The sequence below is a fragment of the Aquila chrysaetos genome, chromosome 3 (genome assembly GCF_900496995.4).
Source record: "Aquila chrysaetos chrysaetos chromosome 3, bAquChr1.4, whole genome shotgun sequence".
Lineage (NCBI taxonomy): Eukaryota > Metazoa > Chordata > Aves > Accipitriformes > Accipitridae > Aquila > Aquila chrysaetos.
In genome coordinates this window covers 51,762,334-51,789,472 of record NC_044006.1, presented here as the reverse complement: position 1 = coordinate 51,789,472, position 27,139 = coordinate 51,762,334, and the positions used below count along the sequence as shown (strand labels likewise).

At 35.9% G+C, this 27,139-nt stretch overlaps 2 protein-coding genes across 14 annotated transcripts in view; one reads left to right on the top strand and one right to left on the bottom strand.

Annotated features, from left to right (window-relative positions):
* CASD1 (CAS1 domain containing 1) overlaps positions 1–19,062 on the top strand; it is a 34,756-nt gene extending 15,694 nt beyond the window's left edge. For both annotated transcript variants that reach the window (XM_030007736.2, XM_030007737.2), the window contains 13 exons: positions 266–310; positions 3,303–3,426; positions 5,736–5,950; positions 6,959–7,384; positions 7,801–7,890; positions 8,482–8,601; positions 9,563–9,719; positions 11,268–11,347; positions 12,199–12,300; positions 13,626–13,766; positions 14,312–14,389; positions 15,369–15,461; positions 16,508–19,062. In XM_030007736.2, the coding sequence (XP_029863596.1) occupies positions 266–310; positions 3,303–3,426; positions 5,736–5,950; positions 6,959–7,384; positions 7,801–7,890; positions 8,482–8,601; positions 9,563–9,719; positions 11,268–11,347; positions 12,199–12,300; positions 13,626–13,766; positions 14,312–14,389; positions 15,369–15,461; positions 16,508–16,774 (1,938 nt within the window). In that variant the 3' untranslated portion in view covers positions 16,775–19,062. The remainder of the gene's footprint in view (positions 1–265; positions 311–3,302; positions 3,427–5,735; positions 5,951–6,958; positions 7,385–7,800; positions 7,891–8,481; positions 8,602–9,562; positions 9,720–11,267; positions 11,348–12,198; positions 12,301–13,625; positions 13,767–14,311; positions 14,390–15,368; positions 15,462–16,507) is intronic.
* Positions 19,063–19,326: 264 nt separating this feature from the next.
* The window catches only part of SGCE (sarcoglycan epsilon), a 33,709-nt gene continuing 25,896 nt past the window's right edge, over positions 19,327–27,139 (bottom strand). For 7 of the 12 annotated variants that reach the window (XM_041122216.1, XM_041122221.1, XM_030007738.2 and 4 more), the window contains 4 exons: positions 26,359–26,547; positions 24,690–24,733; positions 23,819–23,853; positions 21,564–22,143 (listed from right to left, as the gene is read on the bottom strand). In XM_041122216.1, the coding sequence (XP_040978150.1) occupies positions 22,093–22,143; positions 23,819–23,853; positions 24,690–24,733; positions 26,359–26,547 (319 nt within the window). In that variant the 3' untranslated portion in view covers positions 21,564–22,092. Of the gene's footprint in view, positions 20,639–20,733; positions 20,869–21,563; positions 22,144–23,818; positions 23,854–24,689; positions 24,734–26,358; positions 26,548–27,139 lie in introns of those variants that run through there. The other 5 variants (XM_041122218.1, XM_041122222.1, XM_041122217.1 and 2 more) reach the window with 4 other exon arrangements.

The window sequence follows — 27,139 nt, the reverse complement described above, 5'->3', positions numbered from 1 at the left end:
ACTTGACCTTCAGAGAAGATGTTTAGATGGCTTGTAAGGAGAACTTATGCTGCTAAATTGATAATGGTTGCAGATTCTGTTATGTGAAAATTCTGGTATATCACAAGTTGATGTTCTCTGTAATATATCTGCAATCTATTCTTTTGTAACCATTAACTGATGGACGAGTCACAGTTAATTAAGATACGAGTCTTAATTAACCTGCTCACTATAATAATAATTTGTGAATATGTTAAAACTAATTTCTCTTTCTTTGTGTCTTTAGGGTTCTGTGGCAAAACCTCATATAATTGTAGCAGGAGCTGCCACGGTAAGTTATACATCTATGGGGCATTTTAGTAAAGAAAGAAGTTCTAGTAGCATAATTTTTATGCTTTCAAGTTGGTTACATGACAAAGTTGTTAAACCCAATTTATAATAAAAAATATACTCTCAGTGAATTTGTTATTAAAACAAGTAGTTCTAAAATATCGGGTATATTTTATTATAGCTGTGCAATGTACAGTACTTGCTTTTTGGCAGCAATACTGGTTGATAAGCATTGATTAGCTTGAACCTAGCTAATAAAGTAGCTTTGTTTAAAAGCAGATTATTAATTTAAAAAGTTAAGTAAAAGTACTTGCATACTAACTAAGATGCATTTTTAATAAACTCTTTTCAGTCACAAAATACTGCTTTTGAGCATGGCGCAATCTGGAATGCTCTTTTTGAGCGCACATATTGCTTTTAGACTTATATGGGCAAACCCCTGAATTTTACATGAACGATTCAACAACCAAAGAGATTGTGCTTCCCGAATCTTGTTCCACTGGAAGTTTCCACCACTGCTATGGGCAGCAGCGTCACAGAAAACAGGGCTGACAAGGACCTGAAGAGGTCTCCTAACCCATCAGTTTGCCACAAAGCAGGATCAGTTATACCTGTGTTGCACTTGACAAGAGTCAAGCAATTCTTTAAAACTTCCGGGGCGGAATACAACAGCCCCCACCTAAATAGTCTATTCCAGTAGTTGGCTGGTACTGGGAGTCAAGAATCAAACAACTGCTTATGTCATTAATTCCACATTTAATGTCCTTTACTTCCAAATAATTTGGAACTGGAATTTGAAAGGAATTAACTGTTACACTTTCATACCAACTCAAATGTAGAGAGGGAAGAATGTGTTCCTTTTTAAACAAAATCCTTTGAAAGCAGTTTGGTTTAGAGACAGTCCAGGCATTCTACCAATCTGGAAGCTCCTGGGCATGTCAATCTAGGGTGAATTCTGCCAGTTTTAGGGGAGGGTCATATGTGTATGCAGACCTCCACACATTTCCTGAGGGATCAGAAATCCTCTGTTTCCTTACAGGTAAACCCCCTAAGTTCTCTTCCTCTGTAGGATCCACATAAATATTTGAGCTTTAGGAATCTTAGTAAGCCTAGAATATCTCTTCTCAGTCTGAGAATCTAGCATGTCTTGCTAGCATGAGTCATTGTATTTCACACAGAAAATGCCATTATATACGGATAGTGTTTTGGCATGCAGAAGGTCAGGTTGCAAAACTACAGAACTCTTAGCTAAATCGTTTTTTTTACTGATATATATACATTAGCCATAGCTTATTGTCCTTTGTGGACAGCAGGAGATACGAACCAAGAATATGCATGTGATGCTCAGCTCTTTATAACACCAATACATTTACACAAAACATTAATAGCGATACCTAGAGTTGGCCAAAGATGAACATCCCCTATTTTAAGGGACTTGCAGAAAAATAAAGTGCTTCAAAAATCTGGCGCATCAGCAACATTACCATGGATAGCACTAGTGTGGTAGCCTGCTACTAGATTAAACTGGTGTGTGCCCTTGGACTTGTCAGCATTTTGAAACTTGCCTGTATCTTTAACTTAGCTCTTGATTTGGTCATGCTACTTTGGTCTGGACATGTCTGTCTTAAGATGTCAACTGCGTAACAGTTTATGAATAGATGTAAAGTCTCATAAGCTGGAGAAGCTCCAGCTAGTACAAAACTCAGTTGCTTGCTTATTTGGGGAAGAGGAGATGCTCTGAGAATGTCACTACAGTGCTCTTCTCCTTGGTTCCTGACTTCCTGTTGAATAGAATAAGCTGCTTAAAATGTCTGTTTAAATACTGTAGGTATTTAATGAGTAAAGATTTAGCTACTGGGAGAAACTGCTTTTTTTCAAGAGTGTGAGTTCTCAGAGCAGCTGCATGTTACTTGGTTTCATGAACTATTCATTTACATTCAGTAATATTCTCAGGAAGTGGATTAATCAGTGTACTTGGCCTACATCAAAATTTTTATGTAGATATTTAGAAATAACTAGAGATTTCACTATATTCAGGATAATTTTTTTTTTTACAGATTTTTACTAAATCAGTATAGATACAGTAATACTTTAAAAAAAATGCTAAATCTATTTTTCCTACAGTGTGGGAAATTCTCTTTAGAAGTTAGGAGAAATTCTTGGGTGGCTATAGAATAGAATCATAGAATAGTTTGGGTTGAAAGGGACCTTTAAAGGTCACCTAGTCCAAGCCCCCTGCCATGGGCAGGCACATCTTCAACTAGATGAGGTTACTCAGAGCCCCGTCCAACCTAACCTTGAATGTTTCCAGGGATGGGGCATCTACCACCTCTCTGGGCAACCTGTTCCAGTGTTTCACCACCCTCATAAAAAATTTCTTCCTTATATCTAGCCTAAATCTACCCTTTTTTAGTTTAAAACCATTACCCCTTGTGCTATCACAACAGGCCCTGCTATAGCATTCTCCCAATCATTACGTGTAGAAAATTAAATCAGAAATTAAGATGGCTCTTTTTCTTTTCTTTTTTTTTTCTTTTTTTCTTTGTGGATGTCTGCAAAACAGATGGAAATATTGGATCTCAATACCACCGTCAAGTTTTGCTTGCACGCATCTCTTGCTGTGGTCAGTTTTCCTAGAGTAAAGTGGACTGTATTGGCCATGACTTTTATATAATGTGACTGGCTTTGCTACTTCATCGTTGTTCAGAGTCAAGGGGCTTTTAATTAAAACACTTTGCATCATTTAATTTATGAAAAATCAAATATACGTTGAATATTACATACTCCACATTTAAATGGTCTGTTTGAATGTAATTATCTGTCTAGACAGCTGATTAGTCCAAAAGAAAATTTTTAGCACTTTAAAAGCAAAGACTAAAGAAATAATCTAGCTTTATAGAGACAACGAAAAATAGCTACTAACAGAGCAATGGAATCAGTTAATTAAGTGTCCTCAGACGTACGGGTTCTGATCTCTTTCTTTATTTCTCCAGTGGTCTATCAAGATTCACAATGGCAGCAATGAAGCCCTCACACAGTATAAAATCAATATCACTTCAATTGCACCTCTTTTGGAAAAGTTAGCAAAAAGTAGTGATGTTTACTGGGTCTTACAAGGTAAAGTAACAAACAGTAGGTAAGAATTTGTACTGTCACTGTCTGTTGAATCTTTATCTTGTGGGATGTGGAAAACTTCGTACATACTGCTTACTTGCAGAGTAAGAAGGGTGCTGGTTGAATTCCAATCTGGCCATTCTTGCAACCTTAACTAGCTGGTACCTAACTAGCTGTTACTAGTGATGGAGATTTTAAAGCTCTCTCAGGAAAATCTTTTGCCTTCTGAACTCTTAATTCTTTGTTAGCTTACTCTCAGACTCAATAAGCCAGGTCTATTTTCCCTGTGCTGTACTCCATATATACCTCCTGGGAGTCAAGAACACAAGTGCATAAAACAGCTGTATTCCTGTGTTTCTGTTCTATTAAATTTTCAGATTACATAAATAATAGGAGGGGTGCAACAAGTGCATCCTCTCTGTGTGGTTGGAATGAATAGACATATTCTAGAGAATATAGAGAATTTATGTGTCTAGAATGAAACTTGCTTCTGTACACTGAGCACAGATGAGTTAAGATTAGGAGCCAGAAACCATGGTTCACAATGAGTCTGTGAGATTTTTATTATGGCACTGTCCTAGTTTCAGCTGGGATAGAGTTAACTGTCTTCCTAGTAGCTGGTACAGTGCTATGTTTTGAGTTCAGTATGTGAAGAATGTTGATAACACACTGATGGTTTCAGTTGTTGCTAGTAGTGTTTAGACTAATGTCAAGGATTTTTCAGCTTCTCATGCCCAGCCAGTGAGAAAGCTGGAGGGGCACAAGAAGTTGGCACAGGACACAGCCAGGGCAGCTGACCCAGACTGGCCAACAGGGTATTCCATACCATGGGACGTCCCATCTAGTATAGGAACTGGGAAGTTGGGGCGGGGAATTGCCGCTCAGGGACTTGCTGGGTGCCGGTCGGCGGGTGGTGAGCAATTGCACTACGCATCATTTGTACATTCCAATCCTTTCATTATTGCTGTTGTCATTTTATTAGTGTTATCATTATCATTATCCGTTTCTTCTTTTCTGTTCTATTAAACTGTTCTTATCTCAACCCGTGGGTTTTGCTTCTTTTTCCCGATTTTCTCCCCCATCCCACTGGGTGGGGGGGGAGTGAGTGAGCGGCTGCGTGGTGCTTAGTTGCTGGCTGGGGTTAAACCACGACAGGCACCAAGCTTACATTCTTTTCCTTTTTTTCAATAAAACTAAAGTATGTCCCTGACACTGAACAATGAGCTCATAGGTAGAATGTGCTACTGATTTATCTGCCATAGAAAATAGCATTTTAGATTATCATCACCTCAGTTAGAAATATAGGCAGATTTTGAGCTCTGATAGGAATACACCCAGCTGTACACTTACAGTCACATCCAAGTTGCTATCAAAGATGGTTCTAGATGTTAACCTGAATCAACAGATTAATCTTCTCGCATTTGTTTCAAAACCATGTTTATCTATAACAGAAGAAATTAGGTGTCAGACACATCCCACCATTCTGTTGATAAAGATCCTGTCCATTTAAGTAATCTCTGAGCTCTTTAATGGAAGAAATAAAAAGATGAGCAGTCTGTATACATAGAGTTGTCTAGGCATTAATTGTCCAAAAGTGAGCATGAGGTAGCTAAAGTAAATCCACTTACAGTTTGTAGAATGTGTTTCACCAGTTATGAACATCAGCAGCTTTTCAGAGCACCTTATTGGTCTTTAGTTGACCTTTTGATCTAGAACCCCGTATAGCTTTGTGTTAAGCTCTGTATAATTTCTGAAGCCTGCAGGCAATTAAATGGTGTTCCATTCTTCTGAAAAACTGAGATTCTGCCATCAGTTAAACTGGAATCAACAGGAGCAAGTGTAATATGCTTATGGATTATGACTTAGAGAAATAAGAAGCTGGTTTCTTCTGCAGTAGCTAGAGGGTTTCTGATTTTTAATTTTTTTCCATGTGTCTATTCTGCTGCCTAACTTCTGTCCTCTTGGCTTTGGAGTCTTTCCTTGGGGGATTCCATTAGTAAGAGAAGGCATAAGCAGCTCTGCACTCCAGCATTATATGCTTTTCATGGGTTTGGGGAAATTAAACAGGCATTTATGTCTGGCAAAGCTTTCTAATCTATAGGTACATATGCATGACTAGGGAATGGCGATATGAACATTTCATCATAAACTCTAGTCACTGTAACAGTCACTCATTCCTTGCTGCACATTTTTTCTATACCATTAAACAGTTGTGACTACCTAAATGAAAGTAGCCTGTGCAACTTGGGCTAAGCAAATGCATTTGTCAAGTAGAAGATTAATGTGCTCGTTCTTTGTCCTTTCAAATTCAGATCCTGTTTATGAAGATATGCTGAGTGAAAGTCGGAAAATGATCACTAATGAGAAAATAGATGCTTATAATGAAGCAGCTGTTCGTATTCTGAACAGTAGTTCCCGAAATTCTAAAGCTAAAGTTAAAGTCTTCAGTGTATCAAAATTGATAGCACAAGAAACTATCATGAAGTCTGCAGATGGCCTGCATCTCCCTGAATCAAGCAGAGATACAGTAAGTGTTTTTATCACTGGTCAACAGTAAAAAGTACTAATAGTAAAACAAGATTTTAAGTGAATGTTCTGAAATGGCAGACGATATGAATGTAATGAAGACCTGCATGTTCTTCAGGAAGTTTCGTTCAGAGGATCCCAATAGGTGGGAGGGCAATCAGTTATATAGGATGTTTAAAAAACGTAACAGCAAACACACTAGTGCGTAGCTATTTTGAAATAGCTGTTAATCCGCTAAATCTTTTAGATCCTGAGTGCAAACTTTGTGCCTTCATCTGCATGAATGAGTTAGGATGATAATGATTTGTAAAGCAGTGCTAAGAAATAAGTCTTAAATTTTCCCCTATGTGCCCGTATAATTTTGTTTAGTAAGGAGTATGAAAAGGATAAGAAAACACACAATAGCCACCTTCCTGGTTGCATGGAGTGCCACTGACTTTATTTCTTATTTTATCTTTAACCTAGCAATATATATATGCATGCAGTGAGCCCCTCTGAGCTTTGTCAGTCTGCCTTTCTTGTGAAAGAGCTCTCCCGCCGTGTCACTTTTAGTTCCACTCCTTTGCAGGTTTCAGTTGCTTTCAAGTACTGGATGAACTAAATACCATCTCACCATGGGTTTCAGTTGCATTGTCATGTTTTAGAGACCTTCATTACTGTGCCCCTTTAGGACCCAAGTCTGTGAGCTGTTTTTCATTTATAGTCCATTTAGCTCTTTATAGCTCCTTTTACAGCCAGTAGAGAGAACCCTTCTGTTGTAAGGATTAGGATTAGGTCTTTTTGCTTACCTCAAGAAGCTCAAGGGTTTCCTGCTTGGAAGGGATGTTTTGACTGTACTGTTGAATGCAACTAGGTATATGGGGGTACTGTGAAATTTTATCCATGTAATGATAAGTGAGAATAGCATATGTTTTATGTCAATGCATGATCTAGAATAAAAGTGCTTATGATTAAAATGTTAACTTTTTAATTAGAGATTAATTGACAAAACTGCATATTTCTTTGACAGAATGCGATGATTCTTATGAATGTCTACTGCAATAAGATAATGAAGCCCATTGATGGCTCCTGCTGCCAGCCTCAGCCTCCTCTCACTCTGATACAGAAATTAGCTTTCTGTTTCTTTACTTTGTCCATTATTGGATATTTAATTATCAATTTAATTCATCGGAATAATTATCGGAAGAACAAATCATGCACTGATTTGGAAAGTGGAGAGGAGAAGAAACCTGCCATCAGCACTCCTAATGTTTCTACTTTAGAGATGCTCTTGCACTCCTTCTGCAAACTTGGTCTAATCATGACCTATTTTTATCTATGTGACAGAGCAAATCTTTTCATGAAGGAAAATAAATTTTATACACATTCATCTTTCTTCATACCAATCATCTATATCTTGGTTTTGGGGGTATTTTATACCGAAAATACCAAAGAGGTAATGATCATGTTGACATCCAGCTTATAATGTTGTTTCCCAGTTTGATTGTAAATAACTAATTGCTAAGTATTGAAAGTTAAATTTTCAAAGTCAGTATGACTCATCTGCAAAAAATGCACTCACAAGCAATATAATGTTTGCATGGAATTAGATGCAAAAGCTTTTTGAAAGCATATGGCTATGAGTGCTTTGAGCCATTGTCATAGTCAAACTGGAAGTGAGCATAGCTTTGATACAAGAGAGTGTAGATGATGTTAAAATCTGGTAGACCTGTGTCCACTAGACAGAAGGCTTTTACAATTGAGACCTATTTACCCATAAAGTCATTTATTGTTTTGAACTTTTTCTCCTCATTTTGTAGATGTTCGTTGTACTTTTTGGAATAGCAACACTCTTGTTTTGTTTTGCATTAGACTAAAGTGTTAAATAGAGAACAGACTGATGAATGGAAGGGCTGGATGCAACTTGTTATTTTGATTTATCATATCTCTGGAGCAAGCACTGTAAGTTATTTGAATTTCATCATTTTTTTAAGTGGGAATGCAATTTGGGTATGTTACTTCAAAAGAAAGAGTGCAAATGTGTATTAGAATTGAATAGAATGAATAACTAATGCTATTGTTCCCGTAGTTTTAAAAATGGTATTAGCTGAATTAGTTTTTCTCTCTGTTTAAGTGTGGATTTTATTGATAAGAACATTTTATGCATTACTTAACCAGTGAAAAAATATACTTGTTTCCTCCATGTAGAATATTATGTTAATTTATTTTTAATTGCTAGCAACACTTCTTTTTTATGTTCTGAACTTGAAACTGCTGAATGTAAACTTTCAAAGAGCCATTCTTAAGTCTCCCTTAACTGGTAATGAAATATGGAAAGTGTAGAGTAATAAATAGAAGAAATTCATTTTAATATCAGAGAGGTTAGGGCATCAAAACAGCTTAGTAAGAAACAGGGAAATGTAGCATACTGTTTCTTTCTTAGTTAAACGTGATTTACCGCAATGCAGAAAAAGCATAAGATAGGGGGGGAAAAAGGAAAGCCAGAAGCATTTACATGGCAATTTATAAAAGGTACTTTATTTTTCTCAACAGTTTTTGCCTGTGTACATGCACATTCGAGTTCTGGTTGCTGCGTATCTGTTCCAAACAGGTTATGGGCACTTCTCATATTTTTGGATAAAAGGGGACTTTGGTGTATACAGAGTGTGTCAGGTAAGAATACCTACTCACCGTTTTTATAAAGAAATTTGTTCAGATAACACAATATCCATAATATACCTGTACTCCCTAAATAATGTGATATCAGGTTACTTAACCAAGGTTTGCGCATTGAAAGTGGCTATTGTTTCTATGTAATCTGTCCTGTTTAATTGGTAGTGTTTATCTAATACAAACATATGGCATATAAATGATACTTACAATGTAAAAAATGTAAGTATGTAGGCTTTAAAATATCAAGACAAATATTTTCCAATACATAGCAATGGAGTTTTCATTGCAATAGCAATTTACAGTATATAGCAATATATAAGTAATGATCCAGGCAGGCTCCCCAAGACTGTATTGGAGCCTACATTTGTTAATAAAGAAAATAAATTTTCGCACCATAACAGTACTGGAGAACATACCTATTTTTGTGGTTTCACTCCCAGGTTTTGCAGTGTGTGCTGTAGCAGTTTAAAAAATCAAGAAAAAATATAACTTTTATTGCTGTTAAGTATTATATTGTCATACAACTCCAGTCATCTTGCTTATTGAACATGCTTACAGTCTACAGCCTAACTGCAGCACTGGTAATGACATTACCCTAGCTTTAAATGTGCTAGCCCAGGTAGCTATGGGAGTGAAAGCAGAGAGGCTTTAACAGCATCCAGCAACTGGAATACTCAGTCCCCAGCCTGGGAAATAGTTCTGGTTTACCCTATTTTCATTGCTATCTCTACCCAAGTAGGCCAGTGTAGGACAATTCCAGTACTACATAACCAGCCTGCAGTCTTATATTGCATTGTTGATGTTCCCCGCGATACTCATCCGTGTTTCAACTGAAATATAATCAGCATGTGAGATGTAAAATACATAGATATTTTCATATAGTGCTAAAGAAACATGTCCCCTGTCTCTCTCAGCTTTGCCTCCCAGTTTATATACCCTTCTCTCCTCTGACACCCTCCAGGTTTTATTTCGTCTCAATTTCTTGGTTGTGGTACTGTGCATAGTGATGGACCGACCTTACCAGTTCTACTACTTTGTGCCATTAGTCACTGTCTGGTTTATGATCATTTATGCCACCTTAGCTATATGGCCTCAGATAGTCCAGAAGAAAGCAAATGGTAAGATTTTTTTTTTTCTTTCTGCTAGAAAGCATTTGCATGTTACACAGAGAAGTGGTATTGTTAGTAGATCTCAGTCTCTTTGTAACATAGTCAAAATATGTTAAACGGCTGTTCACAGAAATGCAGTTTGTCATGGATGAATTATATGTCCGTTGAAAAATGTAACAGCTGATAACTAAACTCTGTCTCTGGTTACAGTCATATTAGAATACTTTTTAATAGGCTTTGACCATCAGAAATGTGTTTTATCAAGAGTTGTAATATTAGTGAATGCAAACTAAAAATATAGGTTACACTATCTATGCTAGCTGAGATTGTTGCTGTGGTGTACCAATGAGTACATCATGAACAGTGAGCTTTTAGACTTTCCCATTCTGCATTGCCAGTATGTCTTATCCATCTTGAGCACCAATTCTGCCATATCCTGCCAATTAAGAACATGGGATTTGTTATCTTAGTATCTTAGATTAAGTAAACTATTAGAAGTATGTCTTGTGATACAGATATTTTAAATAAAAATTGAAGTGAAATCTCAGTTTATTTTATGCATTTTCAGTTCATTGAAAAGCTGTCATCATGTGGTAAATGCTTATTATTTAATTCACCTAAATTAGAACTAAAACATTAAGAGTCTTAGATCCTCCTTCCCTATTGATGGAGTAATTTCCAAATTTTATAGTCTGCAGATATGATAATGAAATATACCAAATGCATGCTAGGAATAGATGCTGCCAAAAACATAATTAGAGAGTAGTTTTACAAGATGCCTCGAAGCCAAACAGCTCCAATATTACTTTGTTTTTCTACAAAGGCACTTCTGTTCCAGATACAGAAAAATGACTATTGTGTACTTAGGAGCAATAGTGTACTGTGAAACTAGAAAATCTTTCAATGACAACTTTCACTTGCTTATGCCCCTGTTTGCAGCTGCCAATTTATATGGTGAGAGAGGGAGATGATTTTGGTTGCAATGTTGAGGCTTGGGTAGAGCTTAGTATCAGTCGACAGCTTTGAGGAACAGTTTCTCAGGCTTCGCTTAACAAGATACTTGTCCCTAATGGCCTGCTGTTGAGCTTTAGAATACAACTGGTACCTCAAAGTTTAATAATACATGCTGTACTTATTTCACATGACAAAAGCTGTTGGGCATTTTGTTTTATTTATTTATTTACATTCAACTAGAATAAGGACTGCCTGTGCAGAGTGTTTGGGAAAGGAGAGGCTTTAAAATAGTGTTTCTGTTTGAACACCTAAATTCTCTTCTTTCTCTATGTATGTTGACCCTGTTTTAGACATGAGGATTAATTTAGGATTAATAGGTTGTTAATTACTATGAATGTTTATTTTAATTGCTTAAAGTAAAATTTAATACGTAAATGTAGATAGTGATAAAATATTGCTGGTAATACTTGAACATTTATTTATTAATGTGTCTATTACTAAGCATAACTACACTAAATAATTGGCAATTATTATTTAATGTGTCCTGGGTTTTGCTATTGAAAAATTGATGACTGTATACTGATTAATTTATTTCTTCCTCAGGGAACTGCTTATGGCACTTTGGTTTACTGCTGAAACTGATTTGCTTACTGACATGTATATATTTTCTGTCGTATTCTCAGGTTTGTAAATTTTGACTATTTTGATCCTTAACAACCTAAGGGTATATTATCTTTCTCTACTTTTTAATGTCCTCATAACTTGTATATTTGCTCCTGTATCATAAATACAGAAGAGAAAAAATTGAACCTTTCAGTTTCTTTTCATATTTGAATTGGTGTGGATGCTGGAAAAAACACAATTCTCTATCTTACTCGTTTGTATTGCTTGACATGTTTTCAGTATACTACAATTGTGATAAATACAAAGGTCTATGCTTTGGTTTTGGGGTGGGGTTTTTCTGATGTGCTTAAAGTTACTGGGTTTTGCTAGCATCTGGTGATACAGTTACATGAAGATTTGTGTCTCTCGGAGACCTGGTGTTGTCTTTGATAACTTATCAAAAGACTGGTTCTCATGCTACATTAGTGACTTACTGCATGCTGTAAGTATAGCTGACAGAAGTAAGCGCAGAGTTTGTCACTCTAGGATTTTACGGGGGCGGGGTGGGGTTTAATCCCTCATTGGTTTTAAGCCTGTTGAACTGTAGTCTTCTGTGGAGTATGCATTCGTTATCCCAACACACCAGCGGATATCTCCCTTTAAGCCTGCAGTACAAAATAGAAGGCGTGCCAATACCTTTATGGGAAGCAAAACTGAAACCCTCTCTCATCTGAAGAAGTATTTTTGTTGGGTTTTTTTTCTTTTGGGGGGGAGGGGGGAGAGTGCCTTCTAAGGAAGCCTGTTATTTTGGTAATGCCATGTAGCTAGTGAAATAGGGATGCGATAATATTAAAAGACAGCATATTGATTTAAACTTAGTAAATATGGTTGACATCCGTGTTAATGCTTTTGCCGTGTTTATTTTTTACAGGGTGCATTTGAGAAGATATTTTCTTTTTGGCCACTGTCCAAGTGTTTTGAGCTGAATGGGAATGTCTATGAATGGTGGTTTAGGTGGAAGTTGGATCGCTATGTATGTAACATTTGCATAAATTTATACTGGCCTTTTAAGTGTATTTTTTAATCTGGGGGAGGGTGGGTTGTTTTCCTTTCCTCCAGAGAAAGCAGAAGTTTGTCCCAGTGGATTGTTTAATAGAAGACTAAGCTGCATCCACCTTACTTCTGCAAATGTCTGTCAAAGCCTTGCTTAAAAGATGGCTGTTGATTTATGTGCTGCTGGATCCTGCTTAGTTTGCTTTTAAAAAATAAAGTCATAAAGTGACCTAGATTAGTCTTTTCTCAAAAATTTTACTGTGAAAACTTAACACCTGTAGCACTTCAGGCTATTGAAATACAAGGCAAATTATTGTGGTGGCTTTCTTAATAATATTTTTTGAAAGTTGTATCAGTTAAGGATGTATGTCTTTTAAGGTAACCTTTAAAGCACTTTTAAAATCAGGGTCTTGATGCCCAAACCAGACTATTCTTGCACATATTTTGAAATCGTTTTCCAGTGGGAAAGTGCTTTCTTTCCAGTTACTGACCCTACAACATAGGGGAATAGAACAGGCAGACACTGGTCTTTTTTTTGTTGTCTTGGTAAGATAAGTGGAGTTTCTAAGACGGGAGCATTCATATGCTAACCTTAATGGGAGCACTTGCAGGCTTCTCCCTCTGGAGGTCTTCAGTAACTGAAATTTGTGGAGCACACAGTTGTCACATCCTGGGCTGCTCCCATCAGCAGCACACACTGCGTTGTGACATTTCAGACTTGGAGATCTGTTGCTTGTGAATAGTGTGTGTTCTCTAATGCCACTAAAGAGGAAGTCCCAAAATAAATACAGAAGACATGCACCACATGGGCCTGAAACAGCATCGTGTTGCTAGCTAATGAGAACTTGGCATAAGATCATAAAACACTCTGAAGAATTGTATCTGTGAGAGAGGGAAGCACTTGTAGTGCTTCTTGAATGTTTTCACCTGCCAAATTGGGAGAAGGCCAGAGACTCATGGTTTTTCCCCAGAGAAAGACCTTTTCAATGCTGGCATAGATTGCAGAGGGGATAGTAGGTACTTGAAAGCTTCTTGAAATTTCATTGTGGTGTCTTTAATGCTCTGTGAAGCATTAGTAAGAGTACTTTATTTGTAGTTTTTGAGTTGAGTTAAAAATGCAGCTTATGACAATCTAGTGTAGAAAGCCTCTTTTTGTTTGCTTCAGTAAATCTGGGAAAGGACCTTTTGACACCTGAGCTTTGGTATTACAAATAGTTTATCCTGTAGCATTTCTGTTAAGAGTTTGTACCTGAAGTACTTGTAAAGGCCATGAAACACTCATTGTATTCTGTTTGTCTTTTACAGGTGGTTTTTTATGGGATGCTGTTTGCTTTTATTTATCTGGCATTGCAGAAACATCAGATGATATCAGAAGGAAAGGGAGATCCTCTTTTCTCCAACAGAGTTTCTAATGTTTTATTATTTATTTCAATTGTATCCTTTTTGGTACGTACCTAGTATACTAGTATAATCAGGTTTGTAAATCTCTATAGAATAAGTTTTCTGAAGTTCTTGTTTAAGAAAATAAAAAAAATTTGCTTTAAAAAATAAAATCTTGATCTGGTGGTATTTCAGCTGTGTTTTTGTGCACAGCCCTACCTGTCTACTCACTGAAATATTTTTCCTCTCAGTCAACTGTATATGAAAACATCATCACTCACTCTTTTAGTTCATTGCAAAGGTTAGAAGAAAATTGGATCATAGAAATTACATGGTAGATAATGCAGCTCTTCATTCTTCATTGCTTACCTATTTGTGATGAAAAAATTGTCAACACTATGCCTGTATTTTAGGGTGTGAACAAGTATGGTATTTGTCAGTTGCAAAGAATTTGAGAAACACAAAACTAAGCACAATGTGTTTTTTTTCTATTACTGTCCCACATCTTAGTGAACCAACTACTGCTGAAGCACTTCAAAATAGCTTACCTCTTGTTTCATTTTTAAATGTTACATATAATTGCTACACTGATTAATTTTTATATCTTTTAGACCTACTCTATTTGGGCTAGTAGCTGTAAAAACAAGACAGAGTGCAATGAACTACATCCTTCTGTCTCTGTGGTACAGGTAATTATAATTATAGTCCTTTTTCTTACAGTGACAGAATCTAGTCTGTTCTTGTTTGGGCTTTTTTAAAAATTATTTTTAAATATATTTTTGCTTGAGCATGACATGTCAGATATTGAGCTTCATTCTTGTGTCTGAAAGTGAAAAATGGTTGAACTACATTGCTTGCTGTTTTTCATTCCTTTAAGCACTGAAATCACATACTGTGATTATGCTTTTGATTAACTTTGATGTCCTTAGGGTAGGTTTCATATGCACTGTTTAAGTCCAAACTGAAATTTTGACTAATTGCATAGCAGTGAAAAAGAAGAAAGCTGTAGGGTAGGGAACCATGAGTGTTTGGGAGGTACTAGTGTAGGAAGCAAGCTATGGGACCCTATAGTCACTTTTAGGCAGAGAAGAGGTGGGCCACAGGGGCATGCATGTGGTTTTCTTAAATTTAGATTTTCCTTTTACTGTGTGCCCTGCCCCACTATACCCCAGCTGTCTGATTCTGTTCCTTCTCTGTTTCTTTTTTTTTAATAGTTTGTCCTGCTTTCTTGAGGGGCAGCATGTGTGCCAATTTTTTAGTATTAATTTGTCCATCTTGACACCCTCTCTTTAAAAAATGAGGGTTAATTCAAATTTGTTGCCACCTTCATTTTAGGCTAGCATGGTACAACATGTTTTGTGACCATGCCTAGTAAGTGTATAGTAGTGTCTATCAACATCAAGGCCGTGATTCTACTGAAGATGTAAATGTGACTTGCTATGCTATAACAATGTGTGTAAGAGACTTGCAATTTCAAGACCTACTTTGTTAAGTATAAACTACATGGATTTTTTTGTTTGGTTTATATATTTATTAGATTTTAAAGAAAATTTAATGCATGATGCCCTTCACTTTAGACAATGAAAATGAATAAACCTTTTGTGTGTGTGTATGTGTAATCTACTTGTCATCCACAGTCACTATTTTTTACTTCTTTTTTTAAAAAAGATTTTAGCTTTCATCCTCATCAGGAACATTCCTGGATATGTCCGATCTGTGTATAGCTCGTTCTTTGCCTGGTTTGGCAAAATTTCTCTAGAGGTAAGTAGAATGATCAGAAGTACAGTGAATTGAAACTTAGAAATGTAAGGTGGTTTTATTATCTAAATTGTAGTATAACACATAAATAGTGAAAACATTTATTGGCTTATTTAATACAATGCTGTTGTGTTTGACCTCTTTTAGCTTTGTAGCTTCCATCTACACTTAAAAATCATAGCTGAAATAGCAGTCTCACAGTAGCAAACTTATTTCTTACGCTGTTTTGGGTGGGAGTTCAGGGTTGTGAGAGAGGGGATTTAATGCTGGAGTAAGTGTGGCGTGTATGCAGTTGGAAGATAAAAGTTTAAGCCAGTTGAAGAATCAGCATGAATTATACTGACTAGTATAAGTACACTTATAAATGTGTTTGCTCTAGAAGGCTTTCCTGCATTAATAAACAAATGTAACTTTACAAACAAAACCCTTCTTAGTGGAAATGTTATCTTGTTCCATTGAGTGTAATTTTGAAACAGTAGGAATTATCTTGCTTTCCATTTTATTTGCTCTTTAGTAAAATTAAATGTTTAATTTCATTGTATTACTAAAATATATTTTAAAAAGGGAAAGGAACTTACATGAGAAACTCGTAATACAATGTATATGTAGTACATGATTTTGAATTTTTTTAAAAGGATCACATTTTCACTGTTCTGATTCCTAGTGAACTTTAAGGTGCTTTGCATTCATCAGCAGTTGAAGCATTAGCTTTTATTTGCAAGCTTGTTAGTTCAGTCCCTAACCAGATGTACAGTAACTGAGTGGAGGCATATTCCTCATCTGTTTTGACATAATGTAAACGATGCTCCCCTATGCTGTATTTGGTTAGGAGCTAAGCAAACCCATTGTATTGTAACAGACTAATAGTTTTGTCTTGTAGCAAAGACATGTGGAAAACAGCTCCTCAAAGTACATTATTTAATCATAAATGTCTGACTTAAGCAGAAGGACAGTGTATCAGTTGATGCAATAGTAATAATGGTATGTTTTTATATAAGTAAAAATATGTAGAGATAAGTATTATTAAAGACACCCTTTTTTTCTTTCAGCTTTTCATTTGCCAATACCATATTTGGCTGGCAGCAGATACAAAGGGGATCTTGGTGCTCATTCCTGGATATCCAATGTTTAATGTTCTTGTCAGCACTTTTATATTTGTGTGTGTGGCACATGAGATTTCTCAGATCACTAATGATCTAGCACAGATTGTGGTTCCTAAAGATAACTCAACTCTGCTGAAAAGGTTGCTATGCATAGCTGGATTTTTTTCTGGACTACTCCTTTTCTCAGCAATGCAAGATCAGTCAAGGCATTAACTTGCAAAGATTCTTGGAAACTTTCTTCAGGTTTACTTTGTGTCTGCCTGAACAAAAATTCTCAACTGGAAGTACAAGAAGACATTTAAATTAAGTTTGTTGAAAATGTATATAGCGCAAATGTACACATTTTGTGTGGAAACAGCCTTCTCAAATAATCTGAGAAACAAGAATGCACTGTACAGAATTGCATGTGAAAATGAGTCTTTTCTACTGGATGTATGTTTCTGTTTACATATCTGTTTAAACGTGACACAAAGAAAGAAGTGAAGTTAAATCATTTAGCAATATCATGTGCATATCACGGAATTAACTTTATCTTGGGTCAGTTGAATGAAGAGTGGATGTTACTAGAGTACCACCTATACATAACACATGCTGTAATCATTCTCATCAAGGAACAAAAAAGAGCAAACTTGTGATCCTTCGTTAATGCTCACCTTTAGCTGATGTGAAACATGAAGTTACTGGTAAACCAGGGCATTCTTCTGAACAAAATGGTAATTTTTTGTTTAGAAAGGAGTATTTTGGGTGGAGATAATACACATTATATGAAACCCTTTATACGTGGAAATAAAAAGTCATCACCAATTCAGTGATTTAAGAATATACACAAGTTTACATAATATTTTATGGGATTTTTTTAGAAATTTAAGATGTTTTCAGCAAATATGGTGAATTCTGAGGTGAAATTTTTTTATAAAGAAAATTTGATTTTTTTTTTTCCCTCCCTAAAATTGTTTGCATTTTTTCATAAATTTTCTACTAATTTATTTAACTATGTGTACAGAGAACTGCAATCCCAGTGAACAAACAGATGAGTAATTTTCAGACACTCAGTTCAGGATGGAGAATTTTTGGAAAACCTCTAACCTTTTCCAGTCAGATGAAATCCCATCATATCCACTCTGTCAGATCTTAAGGAAACGGGAGAACAGGGGAATGGTGATCTTCGAACCTCTCTCTGAGTTTGTAGGGAACTTTGAACTAGGTCTCATTAGGGAACTGGTGCCATATTCTATCCTGTAATAATATTTTCATTTAAAAGGATGCATGTCAGTCTGTTGATATCACGAGGAGGAGGAATTGAGTAGTCATCTTGTTGCATGCAGGTGGTTGAATCTCAGAATTACAAATGGAATGAGATTGGAGCCATTTGGAGGAACCTTTTTTCCCATCCTTTTTTAGCAGTTCCCATCTTTCTTATTAACTCTTTTCCTTCAGCATAAAAAGTAAAATTGAAAGAAGTAGCCCTTCAGCGTGGCAGTGACAAGCTGTAATTTATGTTCCACTTATTCAGTGAAGTTACAGTCATTTCTTTGCTGTTTGTGGTTTTAGTTCAAGTGATAGTTTGACCTCTAGTTGCTTCTTCATTTTACTCTTCTCCTGATTACTTATTAGCAGTCAAAAACATGAGCACAGTATTGTTTTCCAAGCATATGTGCAATTATGTATGATTATAAACAATATGAATCCTAATCTGTACTGTATGTACTGTCGTGTACATGTGTTTGATCTTATCCCAGTTAAAAAACTGAATTCAAATTTGCAGCCACCAATGAGTGCAAAAAAAAAAAGTGTGAAAAGAATGACTTTTTCTTTTTTTTTGGTGGAGAACCATTTCCTTTAAAGAATGACCAGTCATTCATCATAAAAAAGAAAAATCATTCACTTCCCCCAAATTCAGCAGTTTTACTAAGTCTGCCAGCTATTTTGAAGCTATTGGAAAGATACTCAGCTATTTGTTCTTTGGGTGCATTACTTCCAGTGTTTGCAAAGTTAACCTCCTTGATCAGTACATTTGAATGGCTGAAAGAAATGGTATAGGTGAACACTGTCGTGGGGGATAGGATGCATAACCTTCATCTATGCCAGTATTAGGAGCAATGGTGAACTGTGAGTTTGAGGGATAATTTTTATTTTGTTCTTCACAACTTAAGTATTGTAGATATAATTTTATTTATCTGTTGTACAGACTTGGTTAAAAGATTTATTTTTAATGTTTGAAATAATGCACTTGTTTACTGTTACTGTATGTGGGATAAATATATTTTCTTTTCAGGTTATGTAAAAATATGAAGTAACTTAAACATTAAATAAATGTGCTGTGGATGCTTATTTTTGTAATGGGAGCAGCATCAATTAAGTAAAAACTTTTTATTGCTTGACTCTAGCTGGGCTACATTTCACTATTATGCCTACCTTAAATTACAGATTAGTATTGCAGTTTCTCCAAAGTGATATTCTGGATACTATTATTTCAAATAAAGGGCAGATATTCACTTGTACCAGAGATTAGTTCAGATGCAATGCAGGAAGAAAGATTCTTCTGCGGTAAATTGCATTGTGGTGCAAATACTCTCCATCCTTTCCAGTTACAACACCTCTTTAGGCATGTCCCCTAGTTAAACAGAAACCCTGCACAATCAGCTCCACTTCTGTTCTTAAGACACTTACTTACCCTCCAGTATCACTGTCCATAATGTTAACAACTGTAACACAAAGTTGTTCAGGCATCATTATGTAAAATAACCAGGCAGCAACATCACTACTTAATGTTTTCCTATTTATTACATTTTACATATATTTACAAAAAGACATCTGTAGTGCTTTGTATTTAATTTGGTTGCAACTGTCACTTAATCAATACAATATCAGTTCATACTGTCATTGTACATCGTTAAAAGAGGCTGTGAACTTACTGTTTTAATTATCAGCACTTTTAACTATTACTAGTTCTTTAGCCATAAGTGTCTTTAGCCAGCTTTATAAATCTGTGCTTCCACAGTAATTATTTAGTAAGTAAAAATAAATAATTTGTTATTAAACTTACCTCAAATGAATGAAGCTTTCAATCATAAAATAGTTCAGGTGTGCTTAATACCCAAGTCACCTACATCATTAGATTCTTTTCAGAATAGGTGGAGCAATCACTGGTACAAACTGATTCTTTGTGCACTTACGTAACAGTTTAAGAAATTTCCTTAAATATATTAGCACTGTTACATACTAATACAAACAAGAAGGGAGCAGCTCAACTGGTATTTAATTGATTGTCATGTCATCCTCAAGTTATCAGAAATTGTTATGATCCAAACCCAATACTATTTACAAAGTTTAGTCTTACGTTGCATTAAAAATCATTATTTAAAATCCATTCCATTCATTTCTGTTTCAAAGCACTGACAGCTCATACATTTGAAAATAGTAGTAGAAACCAAATGCTGATTGTACTCAAAATTTTTCACAGCTTGGATAAGAGAGGTAAATTTTTAATTTACTATAAATGTCAGTCTGCAGTCTTCTAATTCACTTTTCACTGATAACCATCCAAGCTGGTGGAAAAAAGGGGTCTCTCAGGAGGCTGGCTGACTGATGAAAGCTCCTCCTTGGTACCTTTTGGATGAGGTAGGTGTGATGCGTGCCACCTTGACAGTAAGTAGGAATGGCTCTTTCTTTATCCCAACTGTTTCAGAAACTGACTTAGTTTTTCAACTTATATGACTGTAGCTTGAGCTACTTCTCGTAGGATAGTAACCACTGGCGCTATTCCTATGGCTCGATGCATTTGTTAACATATTCTGTGGATTGTGCTTAAGATTTAGGGTAGCCTTGCAAAATCTGATGTTTAAGGCTTGACAATATACAAGTATGTATGTACAATGTACTGAGCACTGATTATATATTTTGCTGCAATAGTTATCATACTTGTTGCACAAAATGTACCTAAAAAGCAGCTCAAGACTTGTTTTAGTTATCTGCCAAAGTGTTGCCTTCAGATCCAAGCCTATAAGCACATCGTTATTATGTTCATTTTTAAGCAAACAAAATACGTTTTTGTGTTTTGAAGGAACAGGGTCATAACTGTAAAAAGAAAAAAAAAAAAAAAAAAGGCCAGTGACTACTTTGGTCTTTCTACAAACTCTAATAACCTTATTTTATAGTTTCTTTTTAGCCTCAGTTTTAAATTCCTAAATTACTCAGAATTTCTCTTAGCAGAAACCTCAGCTAAGGAAATGTAGCCAGCATTTAGCAATTTTAAAGCAGACTCAGCTTTCTGCTTACAGTGCAATGTCCTGATGAACATACAGCTTCTGAAAGAGAAAATATTACAGAAAAAAGACAAAGCATAAGTGTCAGCTTAAAACAGTATGATGCTTTGAGGTAAAACCCCAAGAACTGTTGGTGTGAGCTGTTACAGCTGGAGACCCTGAAGTCCTGCATTATGCTCTATTTGAGGATTTAAAGAAGCATCAGAAAAATTCATTTAAAATGTGAAAACAATGTCAGGAGATAAACTGTCACCATCTATTGAAAAATAAGGAAACCTCAGTTCATTTCCTTTCAACAAACTTTGTATTATTAAGCTTTCTGCTGTGTAGACAAATGCCTCTCAAAGTAGCCACCTCCCAGGAAAGTATGTATTTAATCAACTCCTTTTTAAGATGCTAAAAAATAATCCTTGGTTTATTGGGTAGCTAGTTCTCCCAGAACTCTTTTTGCTCCAAATAGAACAAAGAATGTGGAGGATATAAAAAATAAACTGCATCGGGGCATCAGGAATATTACCAAAAAAAATTTTTCAAGAGTTAAAAGTTAGTCCATGTATACTGTAACAAAATTTACCCTTGTTTACTTGCAGACATTAATTTCTGCCTACAGGAGTTTGTAACTTTCTTCCAACATAACCAGATAAATGAATGGACAGATTTTAAATGTTTTATTGCTTATAACTTGTTAAATAGGTTAAATATCTGGTAAAGGAACAGAAATCCAATTTTCAACAGGAACAGTTTTAGGTTTTTGTTTATTATTTTCAAAAATAACTTTGCTCATTACATTTTGATAATGTCTACAAAATTAATGCCTAATACATCTGGAATACTATTTCTGAGCCTCATATTGCACAAGTTTTCATGCTTATACACTACTGCTTTTTGTGTGCAAATGTAAGGCATTTATATCATCCCATTGAAGAGAGTCTGAAATCCTTTGAACCTGGTGTTTATTTTGAAGTTTTGATTTCCCTGTTAAAACTTTCAGGAGAGATCACAAGACAGAATAAAGATATATTTATTAATACATATATTTGAAAGATTATTTTCTGAATGTAACAAATATAAAAAGTTATCAGTGTTTACAAATTGTCAAAAATGTCCAAAGTACAAAAGCATACAGTACATTAGTTATATGGAAGTGATTGTACTCTCTGGCACCGAGATCATCTTAATACTGTGGGCATGCACAATACACACCAGAAAAACTCATGCATCAATCAGAACAAATAAGGAAATAAGACAATTTGCTGCCTTCTCTGATTACAAATTCATTGCTTCTGTTAGTTTTCTTTCCTCAGGAATACCATTTACCTGCAAATAGATGAGAATTTATATAACCCATCAGTAGCAGATGATGCTTCAACAATATTGAACTGTCAATTGGTAACGTAAATAGTACTTATTAGTCCTTTATCAACAACCACATTGGAGAAACACTGCAAGTACAACCTGGACCAAAAGACAACATACACATGAAAAACCTTTGCTTGCTTTCTTCTGGGAAGGAAGAGATCTGGGAAAAGATTGTTTAACTGGGAACTTATCTTTCTATTTGGGGTCTAACAGGCTTCACAGGGAGACTGTGAAGCTCAAAATGGAAAATGCAGTATGCAGGGTACATGGACTAGGCTTTTGCATTATAGGAATATCCTATAAACTTTTTCATCTAAGCACCTTAAAACAGTCCTCGTAAATTTTGCCAATTCATACAGACAATTATAAAACTTAATATACCTTTTCATATTGAAGACCAGTAGCAACTTTCAGCAGTGTAATATAAACGTTAGATGGGAGTTGTGACCTTTCAGACAATTCTTTCCCAATTATGTTTTAACGTTGTGAAACAGTCGAGCATTATGTCAGCTATTAAGTCTGCATTATTATATAAGGTTAAAAAAAAAATGTTTCTTATTGGGGATGCAGACAGTTCCTGAAGAGGATAGTGGTTATTAGACATGGTCTGCTCTTCAAATTACTAAGTATGGTCTACTGAAGCTTTAAAATAGAATTATCTTCTTATTCACAGTGGTGACTGATAGTATGTTAATAATCCTGAGTATAGTATTGGGAATTTTCTGTAGGAAAGGAAGAGAATTAAACAATGAATGTCTAGTTCTATAGGTTTTTTGGCCTTAAGTGGTTTAGTATTGTAAATTTCTTATTTGAACAGATCAATAAAATTGATTGCAAAGTTTGTACTGATGCTACTAAAAAATCTTAGGAGTGCCTGAATTTTGTAACTTTCTAAAAATCTAACCTTCTGACAACACAAGTCACAGATATCCTTTAGAAGATAAACTCCAAGAGGCATGTGCCATCATGTCATGGAAGTGCTTGCAGTGTCATCTGCACATCTGAGTTAGGAAGGAAGGTGTAATTGTAAACTAAGAGAAGAAGAGGAAACATTGTCTGTCCCAAATACATTTCTCCCTGCCCCAATTTCCAAGAGCTTGTCACAGGCAGCATCTGCGATGAATATGAAAGAACAGATGTATTCTACCAAAATGATGTACTACAGAAAATACAGACACAAGAGAATTTTTAAGATCTATTTTTATGGCAGTTCTTCAGCGTGACTGGCAGGCGACAAACCCATGCTAGCTTGTATTTCATACCTTTTTGAAAATTTCTCACTGCTGTCAACATACAGTACTACCAGGTGATTTTGCATCTTTTTTACTGCAAGACAGACTGGAATTCTTGTAACAAAACAGTCATAACAGAAGAGCTGAACCGTGTGACATTTTTATTCTGCCTTCTAAATGCCGGCAGTAGTGAGTGTTAAGAGCTATACTAAATGTCAACCCAAACCAGTGCTGGAGGCTTTTGACTGCCAGGGTCATCCACCATTTCCAGTGTATGTATAATAAAGCACACAAATAGCAAAGCTAGCAGAACTGCAGTCAGGTTGGGTTTTTTTATAAACGTGTTTTTAATTTCCAGATAACAAAAAAACACATGGGCAGAAGCGCTATTATATACTTGCCTCAAATCTTTGAAATGTTGTCATACGATATTCTCCTTTAATCCCCGAAAGCAGTAATGAAGAAGAAGGATTTTGAATGAAAAGAAAGAGTTGCTTATGTAACTCCTAAGGTAAAACAAATCTTCCTCTCAGAGCTGTAGTTCCCTTATTATGTTCAATATATACATACCTCTAGAGTTTTGCCTAAATACCTCTTTGAATATTCAAAAATTATACTTTAGCCTCTACATTTTCCTTGTATGATCCTTATTCCCTTTCACGTGGCTACAGCTGTAGCTTTTTCTCGTACCTGATACACTAACTAGAGAGAACAGTCAGCCTTAGTTGATACTCTGATGGGATCATTCACAACCTCAGTCAGTACACTAGGATTTGTGAAAATTATGCAAAAGTGGTGACTAAGACATGGGAAACGTGCAGCATGGATATGTGCCTCACCACAGATTCCCCAGTATCAACTCTTTATGTTTAGTAACAGCAATAAGGAGCTCCTTCTTCAGAGCTTAACTAGTATTGGTGAGAATTAGAAATTTTGATTTCCGATCAAGTTTTAGAGAATTTGAACAGTGTAACTGCATTTGGGAATCTGGCTGTAGCTTCATGTTGTAATAGAAAATTATTTATATGAGGAGGTTTCTAACTTAGCTGTACCAGATTCCAGTGTCTCATGCTGAGTCTTAATGTAGCATTTCTCCTACTTGTTCAATCAGTCCCATCCCAAAATTTTCACTGGTGTATCAAAAATATCCGGAATGACAATGCTGTAATACTTTACTATATTTCAAAATGGTTTCCACTGTCCATAGACCGTATGCATTTTGACTAGTGGTTCCTCCGCACCGGTCACTTACAGTATTCTCTCAGTACTGACCTGCACTCTGCTGCTGTGGAATCTGAGTCTGATGTGGCAGGTTCCTACAAAAAACAATTTAATATCTTTAATGCTTCCTACAAAGTCTGAAGTATATTATGCATGAAAGTTCAGTATTTAAACTTCATTTTTTTGCTTATGAAGAAATAATCCATTTTAAATATGCAAATACAGTTGTCAAAAGGTTAGCCAAGTCAATGAAAGAAAGGAAATTAGTGCTAAGGGGTAGTTCCTATTATTTCACTTGTCAACTAGGTTCAAAGGCTCAGGGCTTGGTGAAACGCCAGAGGTAACAAGAGTCACCGCAGGTTCCTGATGTTATGCAAAGTTTGGTTTCCATAAGTGATGAATACAGAAAAGGTGACAGTATTTGCAAGTTAATTATTGACTGTGGAATGAATGAACGGTCAGCTAGTTCTACACATTGGATCAGTTCACTTACCAAGGCAAAGTCACATTTTTGTGTCCTGCTTAAGTGTGTATTTTAACACCTACCAGATATTAAGGTTGTTTTTACAGAAAAGAATTAGGGGTTGGAATGTAGGTGAAGTGGATAAATACTCTATGTACAGCTCAAGAAAGCCTTTGGCACAGGCTTTGGCACCCCAGTCATAAAAATTTGCTATTCTGAATAGAGGAGAAACTGTTAAAGACAGGGTAGAGCACTTTGCAGCAGTTGTACAAGGGATAATTTATATAGCTGTACTTTCTGGAGAATTTAGCTTTGGGACAGGGAGAAGAAAACACTCTTCTAGCACGTATCCACATTATAAAGGGCATTCAAGGCAAGCATCTGTAAATTAGGGCCAAGTTAGTGCTGGCACTGGACCAGTATCACTGGGGCCATGCAGGCCTGCCAGCTGAGGAGCTACTGACTGGAGCTAGTGTCATAACACGGCCCTGAAAAACAACGCCAGCCGCTTCAGAGACCACTGCCTCAGATCTGCTCAACTCCAGACACGTCAACCAAATCTTTCTAGAAATGCCTTTTTCCTACAGCGCTACCGACTCGTCTGAATTAGAACATGTGCAAAGCACTAGATGGGTCTGTCTTGATAGTTTCATTAAGTTACTGATAAACGAACTTCAAGGAATAGAAATGAATATTTTTCTGGTTTCTGTCTTGGAGAGAGGCTGACAACAATGTAAACAGCTGAGAGCTCTGAGCATTTTCATTGGCAAGTCTATATTTATTATCTGTGTAATGGAATATGCTCTTCTGTTCAATGTTAACATTTCAAACATAAACCACGTGTGACAGGTACATGACTAACTACTTACAAAGTCTGGATTTTTCTGGTATGAAAATACCACCAACCCAGTGCTAGTTTTATACCGAACTCCAAAGACATGGGTTACGAGGCAGGGTGTCTAAAACAGAACAGTTTTAAATGATTCCTCTGTCAAAAGTAGTTTTTCTCCAAAATATGCAGAAATTTAACTGTTCCACACAAAGCTTCTTGCCAAGTCTGCAGACTGAAACCCAGCCATTTAATTTTATAACGGAAAGCCTGCCTTTCTGCTTGAAATGCAAACATCAGAGCAATCTTGAACTACAGAGTCATTACTGATACCTCCATAATAAACACATTTCAGACAACAAGCACTGGAATCCATAGTTAAATTGTGCAACGTAGCGAGTGTTAAAAAATAAAATCTAAATACTTACTGCTGTGTTTGCATCAGTGGCATACTGGTATTATCATAGCTGTCGGTATGAAGGGGCGGTACAATCTCACCAGTGACTGGGTGAAACACAGGAAGCGTTGAAAGAGGCCATGCTATCTCTCTATTTTTAGACATGTCACGAAGCTCTTTGGTTGATTTCTGTATAGCACTGTGGTGCACCAACTGGATGCTATGTCGAGAGGAAATAAAATAGTAAATACATATTTTAAATGCTCTGTCAAAATGGACAGACTTTTACAATTTACAATTACAATGTTTCTTAAATATACAAGGCCTTTGATGCATGCTACAGACTCTATAGTGTAGCAATTACAATAAACCTTTACATAGTTAATTTAATAAATATTGGATTTATTTAATTTTTTAAGGCAGTAATTATTCCATTAGATTTTGCTGTCTGGATAAGTATTTTTCATAGGATCCAAGACTCTGCAGTTTACTGCTAATGTTCCATTTATTTGCTGCAGTTAAAATAAAAGTTTGGGTTAACTCCTGATTCTTGTGCTAGATTCATAAAAACTCATAGATTAATTTTAGAACACTCCATAGTATAGGCACTGGATACCTTCCAGGATATTTGTTCCCCTGTCCACTGCCTTTAAGATATAGGCCGGGAAGTCCAATAACCAGGAGTATAAATTACATATTAACATATTTATTCTAACAGCACTATTTTATTTTGAATTGACAGTCGTTAATTTCAAACCCTTTTTATTCTGGTCTTCTATCCTTGCCAAGATTTAAAAGCAGCTTTCACATTT